The 13897-nt window shown below is 46.3% G+C and overlaps 1 protein-coding gene across 2 annotated transcripts in view; it reads left to right on the top strand.

Annotated features, from left to right (window-relative positions):
* The window catches only part of SYAP1 (synapse associated protein 1), a 264963-nt gene that overhangs the window by 148942 nt on the left and 102124 nt on the right, over nt 1-13897 (top strand). For both annotated transcript variants that reach the window (XM_086934326.1, XM_086934327.1), the window contains exon 5: nt 11367-11506. In XM_086934326.1, the coding sequence (XP_086790452.1) occupies nt 11367-11506 (140 nt within the window). The remainder of the gene's footprint in view (nt 1-11366; nt 11507-13897) is intronic.

Genomic DNA, 13897 nt, shown 5'->3' with positions numbered 1-13897 from the left:
GTCCAGTTCCTGTGTCGCTGAGTCTTCGGGTTCCGGCGGGAGTGTCGATAAAGCAGACTGGCAAGTTACTGGTGGTGCCTGTTTGCACAGGGTGGTCACTCCTTGGCCACAAGGGAGATGTCTTCTGTCTTCTAGTCAGAATAGAATGTCTAAGGTCCAAGAGTTCTGTATCAAAGTTTCTTTCCAGGATAATCTGAAGTCCTGGGGACACAGCTCCTATACTTATACTAAGCTAAGGGGCTGGATTACCTGCCTAGGTCCCTCCTATGGGTGGACCTGAGAAGGGGGTGGTTACACCCCTTTCCCTTTGTCCAGTTTCGCGCCAGAGCTGGGGCTGGAGTGCCCCAGCAACTGGTTTGAACCGGGCTATACATGGGGCACCTAGTGTGCCCCAGGCAGTGTCTCAAAAAGCATCTGCTGATGCAGCCCTCCCTGTCCCAATACACATCTGCCTGTCTGGGGAGGTGCTGGCACCTCCCTGGACAGGAAACTTATTGTCCAGGCCTCCCCTGCCGGAGTTTCGTCCAGCAGCAGGAGGTCAGACTTGTGTCTGTGGCAGCAGCATCCATTTTTAAATGCTGGGGCTCTGTTTAACTTTAACCGGGTAAAGCAGTAACATACATGTCTTTTCCCTCTAAAAGGGTGGCATGCTACCCCCGCCGCCAGAATTGGCGGGGGGGGTAGCATTCCAAAGTGTTTGACACCTTACACAACATGTTTGGATAAAGCCAACCCAAAGTTAGCATTAACCGCGAGGATTATAATGCACTTAAGAGTATATGGTATGGCTATATCATAGAACAGCTATAAGGAGATGGTTCTGAAAGCTGCAGAGGGGCTCAGCTCATGCTAGGGCACCCTCTCACATAAAACCAAGCACTCTGCCTCCAGGATTGTCGAGGCCTAGCATAGGAGTGACTTATAGGTGCATATGTGTCTATATATAAGGTAGATGTAGGTATACTATATCTAAGTAAGTGGTGATTACACCACCTTACCCAGGCTGTGTGATCAGCCTGTGGTGTCAGTTTGGTGGGCCAGCCAGGGGTGGCATAATACATGCTGCAGCCCCCGGTAGGCCTTGAATGCATCTATGCCCTGGGTGCCTATGGTACACTATACAGGGGCTCACGAAGGTGGCCCAATAGCCAATCTGGTATGTACCTAAAGTACATGATATCAATTTAGAGAGAGAACAGCTGGGCTGTGGGTCTGATTAGCAGGCCCACAGCCACACTAAAGTCGAAAAAACAGAGAATCACAGCAAAAAGTGGAGATGACAATGGGAAGCACACCCTACTCTCCTACACACAGTGCTTTACTTTTAGCAGCCTATAATGCAACCTATTCAAGCTCAGGTGCTCAATAACATCCTGATCTTCTGTAGTATGTTTTACACGATATGAAGTAACACCAGAAAGATGACATCACATTAAACCAATGGCCACTAAATGCATACAATATTCTATTCTCCAAATGTGCATGTTTTTCTTGCATTGAGATTTTAACAGTCCTCTGTAAAGCCTCTCTCTAACAGTAGATATACCTTTTTATTATTAAACCCATTGTTTCAGTTAGCAGCACATTAGCCTAAGTGATGCCTACCTCTTTTTTTGCCCTGCCCATCCAAGTAATGTTTTTAGGTCTCGCCTGTCGATGCGCATGCGCATCGAGCTTGCGAGTCTATGGTGGCTTATCCACTCTTTATCCAACTTGCAAGGAATCGTGGCGATTCCTTGCAGTGCACGAGAAATTTAAGCTCAATGCGCATGCGCATTGAGCTTAAATGCGCGTGCACATGCCCCCAGCCACGGCCGCTAGGCCGTGCCTCCCCTACTCTCCTCCTCCTACTCTCCTCCCCTCGCCGTCTGTTCCCGCACTCCTCCCACACCCCCGCTCCGCCCCCTCCCCTCCCCTGCCCGCCGTGTCGCATTTCTCCTCCCCCCTCCCCACAGCAATGCCCTCCGCCGGCCGTACTTTCACTTTGACGGCCGCAGGCCGTCTCTCGTGTTTCTCCTCCCCCCTCCCAGTGTACTTTTTTTTTCTTAAACTTGTTTTCTTTTACAATTATAAAACACAGTCTTTAATTTTCAAAGCGCAACATGCCGAACTTTCACTTAAACAATTGTGGCTGCGTGCCTTTTCTGTATCCGCGGCTCTATGTGTTCACTTTTAAAAAACATCAGGTCTTTATTAAAAGTTCCACTTTCACTTTAGGCATGCCTTTATTTTTCATAATTGGTGCCCCTTGCAGAGCTGATCACTGCTCGTTAACATGCCTTTACTTCTGCACGATGTCTTGCAACTCCTCCCTTGTTAACTGCTTCCCATTCCGAGCAGCTGCTCTTCGCTCCCTCTCCTCGGCCACAACTGCCTCCTCCCTATGCTTCTCCTGTGCCATTGGAGCTTCAAAAGGATGTGACGAGAAAGCTGGTAATTATTTTTTTATCAAGTTTAAAGGCACATTCCTGTCACAATGACAACATGCCATACTTCCGTTTCAAAGGTGGAGCGTGTAGCAGGCCAATGTCCGCAACGTAAATTTATCGAAGCGTCTCGAACAATCAGCGCCCTATTGACTCATAATTAAATGCACCCTATACAGAAAGCGCAGCTGAAACGAGTACTAGTAAAACATTTAATTAGCACATGTAAATCAGCTGCACCCTTACGAGGCTCTGCCATGCTACTGGATTGGACTAATGAACTAAATAACAGTAATTTGTAATAAAAGGCCAGACTCGAGACCTGGAATCCAGATAACAATCCCTCCCCTTCTCTCTCTTCCCTCCGCATTTCTCCTCCCCCCTCCCCTTATCTGCCTTCCCTCCGTCTGTTCCCTCTCCCCGCTCCGCCCCCTCCCCTGCCCGCCGTGTCGCATTTCTCCTCCCCCCTCCCCTTCTCTCTCTTCCCTCCTTTCCCCCACCCTCCAGCCATTAACACGGTTTTGTCTTTTTAGTAATTACAATCCTTGCATACTGCAAAAACTGTCCAGCCCACTCTAAACGTCTCGCAGGCCTCCTGAGGTGTTAGGAATTCCCCCAACCCACCTCCTCTCCAGGTAGACGTCTTTCAGTATCATGTATCCCCTTCCCTCCACCACCAGCCGATCACCAACATGCCCTCCACGATGTGTTGCACGCCATGAAAGTGCTTGCTTTTACCAGCTGTCTCCCTTGTGTACTTCTCTCCAGTTGCTCTGTCATCCATGTGCTTCTCCCGGCCCCTTTCCATGTTGCGCTCTCCCTCGTGCACTTCCCTGGTTCTATCTCGTCTGTGTCATTCTCCCAACTTGCTCTATGTTGTTTTCTCACCTATTGCTTCTCTTCTCCACCCGCACCACCCCTTCGCGCCCATTGGCATCGCCAGTGCTTGTTTAATAAGGGATAGCAGGAGTTTGAGCGCAATGTCGCAGGAAACTGACTTGCAGGAGGACATCTACAGGAAGCCATGAAAGACAACATTCCTTGTAGCAGGACGTTTTCTCAGGTAGACCTCCGGTATGTGAGCATGGGTGTATGTATACCTGCCTTAAGTAGGGTTTAGAATCTCTGCGTTTGTCTGCTTTACGTTTGCGATTAATTGACTTTCTTTTTAAAATGTATAAAGGCTTAATTAGACTTATTTCCTTTGTCGCTTCCTTTTTTTAAATTTTATTTAAATATGTAGTTCTTAGATTTCATAGACCAGACCAGTGTGTGCAGGTTCCTTGCTGTAGGCCAAGTACACCCGCCGCCCCTCCCACACAAGCACCTTCAAATTAATTCGGGGTGAAAACCCATCAGACGACACACTGGTGAACCGTTTCGCATTCAGCCTTGCAGACATGTCGGATATTGTTCGGCGCCTAAATGAGTGTTGCCATGGACTCGGCCGTGCTGCTTATTAATCCAGACGGTGCCCTTTCACTCCGGGGCCCAGCTGACGTCAGCCCGATGTCACCCTCACTCACCCTCAACCCCTCACCCTCAACCCCTCACCCTCACTCACCCTCACCCTCACTCACCCTCACCCTCACTCACCCTCACCCTCCCTCACCCTCAACCCCTCACCCTCAACCCCTCACCCTCACTCACCCTCAACCCCTCACCCTCACTCACTCACCCTCAACCCCTCACCCACCCACCCTCAACCCCTCACCCTCACTCACTCACCCTCAACCCCTCACCCTCACTCACTCACCCTCACTCACCCTCAACCCCTCCCCCTCGACCCCTCCCCCTCAACCCCTCACCCTCACCCTCACTCACCCTCAACCCCTCACCCACCCTCAACCCCTCACCCTAAAAACCCTCACTCACCCTCAACCCCTCACCCTCAAACCCTCACTCACCCTCACTCTCACTCATCCTCACTCACCCTCAACCCCTCACCCTCACTCACCCTCACTCACTCTCAACCCCTCACCCTCACTCACTCACCCTCAACCCCTCACCCTCAACCCCTCACTCACCCTCACTCTCACTCACCCTCACTCAGCCTCAACTACTCCCCCTCACCCACCCAAAACCCCTCACCCTCACTCACCCTCACCCTCACTCACCCTCAACACCTCACTCACCCTCACTCACCCTCACCCTCACTCACCCTCAACACCTCACCCTCAACCTCACTCACCCTCACTCACCCTCACTCTCACTCACCCTCACTCACCCTCACTCACCCTCACTCTCACTCACCCTCAACCCCTCACCCCCTCACCCTCACTCACCCTCACTCACCCTCACCCACCCTCACCCTCACTCACCCTCACCCTCACACAGTGCAATAGTTCTCAGACCATTTCAGTTAGAGCTTTTAGAAATGTTTATGGCTTTTTTTTTATTTGTAATACTTTAGCATTGGCTACAGGAAACAAAAATGCTAAACATTTACAAGAAAAACCCATAAACAATTCTAAAAGCACTAACTCTAATGGTGCGAGACCTATTGCATTTCCAATGCTTGTTTAAATTATGATGACCCTGGAAGTCAGTGTGATGTTAATCTTTGTTTTCATGCTATAGAGCATCAGGAAATGGAACATTCTGCACAAATAGCCCTACACTGTTGAATAAATTGATATTGCTCGTCACACTCAGAGTACTTTTAATATTTCCAGATATCTGTGTGTATCCTCCAGGTCACTGTTTGAATCCTGCAGAGCTAACCCATCCTTTCAGTGTCTGTCTAATGAGTATCATTGGGTAATATACACATCTATTATTTGCACTACAGTGAAACCCCAATACTGCTCCGGCAAGCACTGTAAGGTTTATTATAAATGATGCTGTATGATATTATCTGTTTATAAAAATAACAATTTTATTTTAGCCAAGGACTTTTTGTTAAGTGTTCTTATTTCTTGCGTGCTGCTCATGAGATGTGTGCGCAACTTACAGAGTCATAAAATGGATTCTTTTTATTTCAAGGGGCTGGAGACACTACATTTCTGCGGGGGCAGGGATAGCTTTGGGAACAACTGAGCCATGTGTCTGGCTTGGTTCTAAGAGCCAAAGCACTAGCCATACCATCAAAAGATGTAAAGCAGGAAACAAACATCATGACAAATTAATTTCAACACTTTAAAATAAAATATTCTGAGGTTCAACATTTATCAGTGTCTCATTTAAGTACATAATCTATCACTGAATTGAGTGGTATTTTTTGAAAGTTCTATTGTTGTAAACATTCAAAGAATAACCCATGACAATGACAGTGCATCTCAATAGCCGAAATATGTTGGTTCTCATGTCATCCATTTCCTATATTAATATCAAATGTGTCACAAGATTATTTTATGTTGACCATATACAAGTGAGGCTTTTGTATAGAGCAGATCCAGTCCTGAATTAGTTCAGTATTCTCTCAAACTGGGTGATTAAGTAGAATGATACATAGTGAATTAGACCATTTATCACACAACTTTGTCAAGTGGGGAAGCTGGGATTGGATTAATTGAGTGAATATTATGCAACTATTGTTAGTATATAGAGTTCAATAAATATATTACTCATGCCTTAAATCAAAAATCTAATAGTCTTAGTATTTAAAGATGTGCTTTTCTGTTTGGAATGAGTTAACAGACACTGAAGCACAAATACAGTAACCGAACACGCCCTTTTGAAATCTTGCGGCTCATCACAAGCATCTTTTTGAAGAGCTGTAACCTAAAGAGCAAACTCTATTGGGGCGTTGAGACTTCTTTCCTTTGGCTACATATTGAGTTCAGGTGTTGAGATGTTCAGCCTTTTTTTTTAACATCAATATTTTTCTCAAGTTGGCCACACTAACAGTAATATCAAAATAAAATAGCTTCTACTGCCTTCCTAAGGTAAGCCTCGCTTGACAAACGGATCGGTTTCAGGGAAGGTCCGAGCCCCAATGTCCACAGTTAAATAACTTACAAAACAAAGAGGTTTTGAAGCCTCATAGAATTCACTCATCAGATTACAGCCTTCAAGGAGACCTAGCTGATAAACTACATGGCTTCAGAAGAATATGTTTAGTCTGCCACTCTTTTATCTTTAGTTTCCACTTCAAAATATTGAAGGAAAATCTTAAGGCGATGTATTCCCGTCTTCCCTATGGTTCATTTACACATGCTTTTATCACTCTAAGGTCAATTGAGTAAAATGCTCCTATTTTGCTACTAAGACGCATTATGTTTTTGCCATGTGTAGCTGTAGATACACATGCTGTGCATACTCCTGCCATCTAGTGTTGGGTTCAAACGTATGCTAGTTTTTCTTTGATGAAGTCTTTTGACTCACGAGGTATAGTGACCCTACTCATTACTGGTAATGTCATAGGCATCAGCTCCATTGTTAGATTGTTTTTTCTCTGCCGTCTGGTTTAGATGTGTTCCTTCGAGCTCCGGTTCGACACTGTTTAGTGTTATCGCTAGGTCTGTTCGGATCCTTTGTTACTCCTCAAACTAACAAAACTGTGAAACTCCACATTGGTGCCAAGTGTCGGGTTGCCCTTGCTTCGGTTCTGCGGTCAAACAATTTTAATTCCCTTGATGGGGCCTAGCCCCTTCAGCGCTCCGTTCATTCCTCGGCACCAGAGAATGTACATGTATTAGAGAGGACTTCATTCAGGTACTGCCCGAAGTGCCGAGCGAAGTACCCTAGGACAGACCCCTATCAGGTGTGTAACCTTGTCTGTCCCCAAACCATCAGGAAGACTCCTGCTCAGCAATCCTTGCCTTCGGGAACAAGAAAACTCTGATACAGTCTGTATTGTTGCATCGCATCAGCGTCTATGGTGCACCATGGATTAGAGGATACTCTGGACCTGTTCGGGGAACAGGAGACCATGAGCAAGCAGCAAACGCAGGCTTCCGGTGCAGATAGTCAGGTACTGGAGACAGAGGAGGACTCTGGCTCCGACTTAGAAATGGATGAGCCTCCACCTACACACCTCCCACCTCTAAAGAAGACCGCAGTAAGTAGCAACCTCCCACCCCTCAACACCACCTGAAACTGAGGATTGCCCTCAAGGGAGTTGGGGGTCCAGCATCGAACTCGTAGACCAGTCATCCGGTCTGCCACTGCTGCAAGTCTTTGGTCTGCACCAAAAATGCAAGTTGGAGCTGACACACACAGAACTGTTGGTGTCAAACCTACCGCCAAGCCATGCCCTTTGACTGGCTCGTCCGCTCTGAAGCATCGAAGAGACTCACAAGGCTGCTCTGAGTCGAAGTCTTCGGGTACCAAAAATCAGCTTGGTGCCAGCAGCCCAGTGGACATCCTCTTCTCTGAAAAAAAGTGGTATCTAGGGCAGTATCCTCTAGTACTTCCGAGGACCAGCCAATCCTCCAGCACCTTCAGGAGGAGTTTGATGCCAGACAACAGTGTAAAGATATTCATCCTGAAACTGGACGAATTCTGGAAAATCCCGCTCCCAAGGCAAAGGACACAATTCTTCCAAAGAAGAAACTGACTTTTGAAGAGGCTCTGAATCTCCCCTTGGAGCAGGTGCCCAAATAATATAAATGACAAGGGCACCTCTCTTCCACCTCGCTTGCTACGCTTCAGTCTGCTTTGCACTTCACAGCTTCCACCTCTGCTTCCTTCTCCACCACCTCCATTCCCACCCTCACCACCAGTACATCATTTACCAGTGTCACCTGAGGATTCCCCTCCTTCAGGGCTTGGGGGCGATTTTCTACAGTCTCCCTATGACTCAAAGAAAACACCCTATGACACACAACCCATGACAACCCATTGGATGAATACGATCTGGCTAATCATTCCCCACCAGATGACACAATTGCATACCGTTAAGTGTTGCAAAGAGCAGTTTCTTTCCACAAAGAAGAGATGCATAAACAGCCTGAGGAGGACCACTTCCTCATGGAGACACGGTCTACCACCCAAAGGTCCATGCAGTATTCACCAGTGCTTGGAGGGATTCTCAAACCAGCCTCTGACAACTTCAAGGAGCTTGTCAAGGCTCGAGTCATCACTGCTATGGCCAACCAGAAGTAAAAACCTTCTGACCCTCCCTACATTGGTGGACAACTGCCCCCTGACTCCCTAATTTCCCACACTGCCCAGAAGCGGGCAAATTCCCACGGCACAGGGGATGCCCCTCCTCCCAATCAGGAGATTAAGAAAATTGGTACAGCAGGGAAACCTGTAGCAGTCCAATCTTCGGCGTATTGGCGTATCACCAGTTCTGTGAGAATTACTCTCCCTGTTTGACCGCGCCCACTGGGACGAAATGGAGGAGTTGCTCCAACACCTCCCAGACTAGTACAAAAAGAATGACCAGGAGTTAGTCGCCCGGGGGAAAAATTATTTCCAACACTAATATTAGATGAGCATTAGGCCACGGACACTGATGTTGAGGTGTTGGGCAAAATACCAATATCCTTATTCGCATTCATGCCAGCAGCACCTGGTTAACTTGCCTTTGGATGGAGAGTGTCTGTTGGGCCGCAAATTGACCAGATGCTGGAAAAAATAAAGCAGGACACTGAGATGGCTTAAGCTGTGGGCGCTTTACAGCTCCCATTTGGCCGTGGTTCTATTTGCCATACACAATTGAGGGACTAAAACCACCATCCGAGGCATCCCACTTTCTTCCCAAGGAACCTGCAGTAGCAAATACCCTCTTGGGCTTACTACAGGAGAGGCACCCTGACCATCTACACTTGTCGGAGGAAGACCACTTCCGACCAGTGGGTTCTCGGTGTCGTAGCAGAGGGGTACTGTCTAGAACTCATTCAGACACTACCAAACATCCACTTGCAAATACAAACTCTCCTTGGAATTTCAGCATCCACTTCAAGAGGCGATGCATGCACTACTCAGTGAAAGGCCATAGAACACTTTGGCAAGCAGTTATACTCTCCCATTCCCAAAAAATATTGGTCACTAAGGCCCATTCTCATCTTCTGGCCTTTCACCAAGTACATCCTGTCAGAACACTTGCACATGGTGACACTCTAGGATGTCATGCCTGGCTCTACGCCCTCTGGCCTTCTGGCGTAGAATATGGACAACCCCAGAATTGGCCAGTTACAGGGAAGGACTCCGGGAGTTCCTTGCCACTCAAATGGCTCTACTCTATTAAGCTTGAACTGGAGGCTGCAGGCCTCTCAAATATGTGGTCTGACCCCCAGAACGTGTGCCACACCCTCTCTAAAAAGGATCTAGCCAGGTCATACCGAGAATCCAAACTTTCCCTGATTCTCAACTACCAACACCCCGGGTCCCTGACAGCGTTGTTTTTCTCCCACAAGGTGAACTACAACATGGAACCTACTCTAGACAAAATTTATCCCACTGTACTGAGAAAATTATATCTCCAGTGGAGACATGGCTCTCTCCCCATCAAAACTTTTACAACCAAATGGAGCCATGATCCTAGCAGTACATGTCCTGCTTGTAGAAACTCGGATGAAAGTGAGCTCCACATGCTTTTTTTCTGTCCAGTTTACCATGGGATCCGTAGGCACTGGATTCTCCCTCTATGCAGAAATCTGGGATTTAAGAAGTGTCTGCCCGCTTACAGAGTCCTAAAAACTGACTTGTCAGACCATATTGTGTTCACTATGGCCAAGTACCTGGGCGCCCTTTGGTCCATCAGAAGGAAATGCCTCAAAACATAGACTGAGTACGGATCTGTTTTTACTATATGAGGATTCCTCTCTAGTATTGTTTTTATCTATTTTACATTTTATTGTACAAATCATTTAAATGTATTGTTTTATATGATTGTCTTTTATGGTAAACTTTTACCGAAATAAAGGTTTTTGAAATTGGATGTCATTCCTCTACTACAGCAAGGCGGCTTAATGACAGCCTTTGACCTGAAGGAGGACTATTTCCACATCCTCATTCACCTAGCACATCACCAGCTCCTCTCATTTGTGTTAAGTTGTCAGCATTATCAGTTCAAAGTGCTGCCCTTCGGAGTGTCCACAGCTCCAAGGGTGTTTACAAAGTGTCTTGCTGTGGTAGCCGCTCACCTTAGAAGGAATGGTGTCCATGTCTACCCTTACCTAGACGATTGACTGATGTTCACAGTAGAACATCCATGCCTAGTGCGCACCCAAGCCACTGTACATCTCTTTCGCAACTTAGATTTTAAAATCAGTGACACCAAATCTCATCCCCAGCCCCTTCAGGTAGAGTCCTTCCTCTGGGCCATACTTGACTCTTGCTGAAGGAAAGCATACACCAGGCCTGCAGGGGGTCAAGCTTTCCAAGCGCTGCTCCCTCTTTTTTAGCCAGATCGTCCGGTAATGGACAGAAAGGTCATGTGTTTCCTTGGCGCAATGAACTCCTGCATTGCTCTTGTCACACACTCCAGGTTAAACATACACCCTTTTCAGGAGAGCCTAGCAGCACACTGGTCACAAGCGGAGGGTTATTAGGAGGATCTTGTGTTGATCTGGGGCATATCTTCTTTTGATGTTTCTAAATTAGGATGAGAATAATTGCTCAATATTCAGTATTTGTTTTCTTTTGAGACCTTTAATTGGGTTCTATAGCTCAGCAACGCATAAGAGCACAACACTTCCCTAACGGTACACAGCAGTCGATGAGACAACTTACATATATGTTTTATATGCCATACTTCTGAAAGTAGATTGCACAGCTCTCAGTAATGTCTTCCTTCAGGTGTACGCTCTTCATAATTCTTGCTTAACACATTGTTTTCTCTTTCTGGCGAACTCTCAACATCGCCCTCTGAATCTAAAATGTTCTTTTGTCAGTTTGTTACGTGTGCTTGCATGGAAGTACCTGGACTGATTTACTTATTATCCACAGGTATAATTCTGATGTACTTTTGTATGTCTAGGTACCACATGAGGTAAAAAAAATACCTATGAATAATGTTTCCCTACTTTCCACCCCATTGATATACAGGATCGGCGAAACTTTCTGCGTGACCCACCAGCAGGAGTTCATTTTCATTTTGACTTTGATCAGATGTATCCTGTTGCCTTGGTAATGTTACAGGAAGATGAGCTCCTGAACCGAATGAGATTTGATCTTGTTCCAAAGCAGTAAGCAATTTATTTTCAATTATGTTTTTCTTGCTGGTGTTTAGAGTTTGGCTTCTTATGTTTGGAGAAACTGAAAAGATAACTGTTTCGCTCTTTTGTTTTTAGGGAAGTTGTCGTAATATAAAATCATCATCCCTTCTAAGCTCCTCTATGTAGTACAGAACACTCGTTTCTGAGTGGGAGAAAAGATTTTCCTTGGGCTTGGTGCAATAGTGCACACCTTTGCCTGGGTTCCAGAGAATTTCTCTTGCGTCCCTCTCTAATGGAATCTATGATGGCGGCATCGCCTTTCATGTTATCAAAAGATATCATTAGGCCTCTCAACTTGGTAGTTTTGAACAAGCTGTTTTTTTTGGTTCAGCTGAAGCCATCTCTCCTTGAAGATAGGCATTGATGGTGGTATGGTTGTAGAGCCTCTGCTTGCTTACCCATCCTGACAGAGACTCAGGTCTGAGCCTGGAAGGCTGTAATGGCGGAGAGTAGTTGCCCTGGAGACAGCACCTTCGGACTCTGTCCTACAGCACATCTGAGTCCAGAATAGGTTTGAGAGAGTGGGACCAGATTCTGATTTCTAAGATCAGGTATTTGTGGCCTGCAAATGCCATTAGTCTATTGCCATTTTCAGTAAGTTTGCTTCAAACTCCCCAGTACTTTAAATAGCTTCAACTGAGTCATATCCCCCAGAAATACAAGTTAATTCTCTCTTAACTTCTTGGTAGGAAGGCTGCATCGTAATTTTACAAGACCTTGATCAGTCATGCCCCTGCAGCTTTTTCTAAGCTTGAAGGTAGATGGCAGTTTGCTTTGGGGAATTAGTGTGGAAAAGTGGGATAACGTGATGATGTAAAAAAGGGAAATTGCTATCCATGCAGTCTTTCAACTGGTCTAGTTACAGCTGTTTCACAGGGTCTATTGCCCCTCCACTCTTGGCAAATTAGAAAGTTTTAACTGACTCCTGGTTTACTGGCTTTAGTAAAAAGGGTATTGTAACAAATGTGGTTATTCGTTCCGGGTGGCAGATACTCACCTCAAGTAATAATCGGTCCTTTTCAGGAAAACCCTCAAAGTCACTAAATTACCCTGATCTCATCCCCCTGGTGGCCATGGAATAGAGCAAACAGGCTTAACTTGAAGGCAATGTGCAAGGCATTTATGCAGAACTAAAACAGGAATAAAGTTGAAATGCAGAACAATGCAAATGCCAAAACGAATTAAAAAAATAGAGTAGAATGTAATAAACAAAATGCCACCAAAATGATGAAAATCCAATAAGGTAACCTGGAAATATGAATTTTAAAGTTTTAAGTAGAAATGGCACCAAGAAGACCCAATAATAGTCCATGTTTGCAATAGAGCAGGACCTAGCCGCAATCTGGCACTGACTGCTGGTCGGTTATTGAACTAGGTTCGCTCTGGTCAAAGATGTTACCTTCTGACTTCAGTCATTTAAGTCCCATTCTACCACAGGAGTACACTTCTCAAGCCCCCAAGACCTCGGAGGAGGCACTTAAAGACTCACAAGGTGGCAGGCAGAGGCCAACAGGAGGGTCTAGCCCAAGTCCTGTTGCCACTGATCAGTTGGGCAGTTGCAGGAAAAGTCCTCTTAGTTTGTTGTGCTCCGTCCACTTCTGATCTTCCATTGATCCAGGGGTGTTTTGAAGTGGGTGCCTGGAGATGCAGCATTTATGCCTCGCACAAGCTAGTGGGTGGGAATGACTGCTGGGGACACCCAAAACAGTGGATTTAAGGTTCCCAATGCTAACGTGAGAGACACCCCCTCCCCCTTTTGGACATTCATCTGTACCGACCAGTCCTCTACTATCCCCTTCATTATTGCCTAGGAACTGCATACCTTTGTTATAATACATATGTTCGAGGCATATGGGCTGCAGATGGTACATTATGAATAGATCGCCATCTGGTGTTGGGCTCGGATGATTGCACTTTGTTTTTCTCTTGGAGAGTCTTTTGTCTCTTGGTGACTCCTCCCTTGGTTGGTAGTGCGCATGGGCATCGGCTCCATCCTTAGATTGTTTTTTTCCGCCATCGGGTTCGGATGAAGATCGAGACGCTCCAGATCAACTTCAGAAAAAAGTGATTTTCGGCGCGTATTACCTTTCCAATTCGACGGTATTGTTATTCGAACGCGTTCATTTCCATTCCGACGCGTTACAAATTTAAAATAGAAGAGAAAAACTTGGATCTACGTCGAAGAACAGGAGGCCTTTCTCGACGCAGTCAAGCCCGGAGTCCATGGAAAGGACTCCATTCAAAAAATGTCCAACGTGTGGTGCTAAGTTCCCACACAAGGACCTACACGAGGTGTGCAACCTCTGTCTATCGCCTGAACACGAATCCAGGGACTGCGAAGCCTGCGCAGCATTCTCCTCC

The sequence above is a fragment of the Lissotriton vulgaris genome, chromosome 8, assembly GCF_964263255.1.
Source record: "Lissotriton vulgaris chromosome 8, aLisVul1.2, whole genome shotgun sequence".
In the NCBI taxonomy this organism is placed as follows: Eukaryota; Metazoa; Chordata; class Amphibia; order Caudata; family Salamandridae; genus Lissotriton; species Lissotriton vulgaris.
This window is presented reverse-complemented; position numbering and strand designations above follow the sequence as displayed.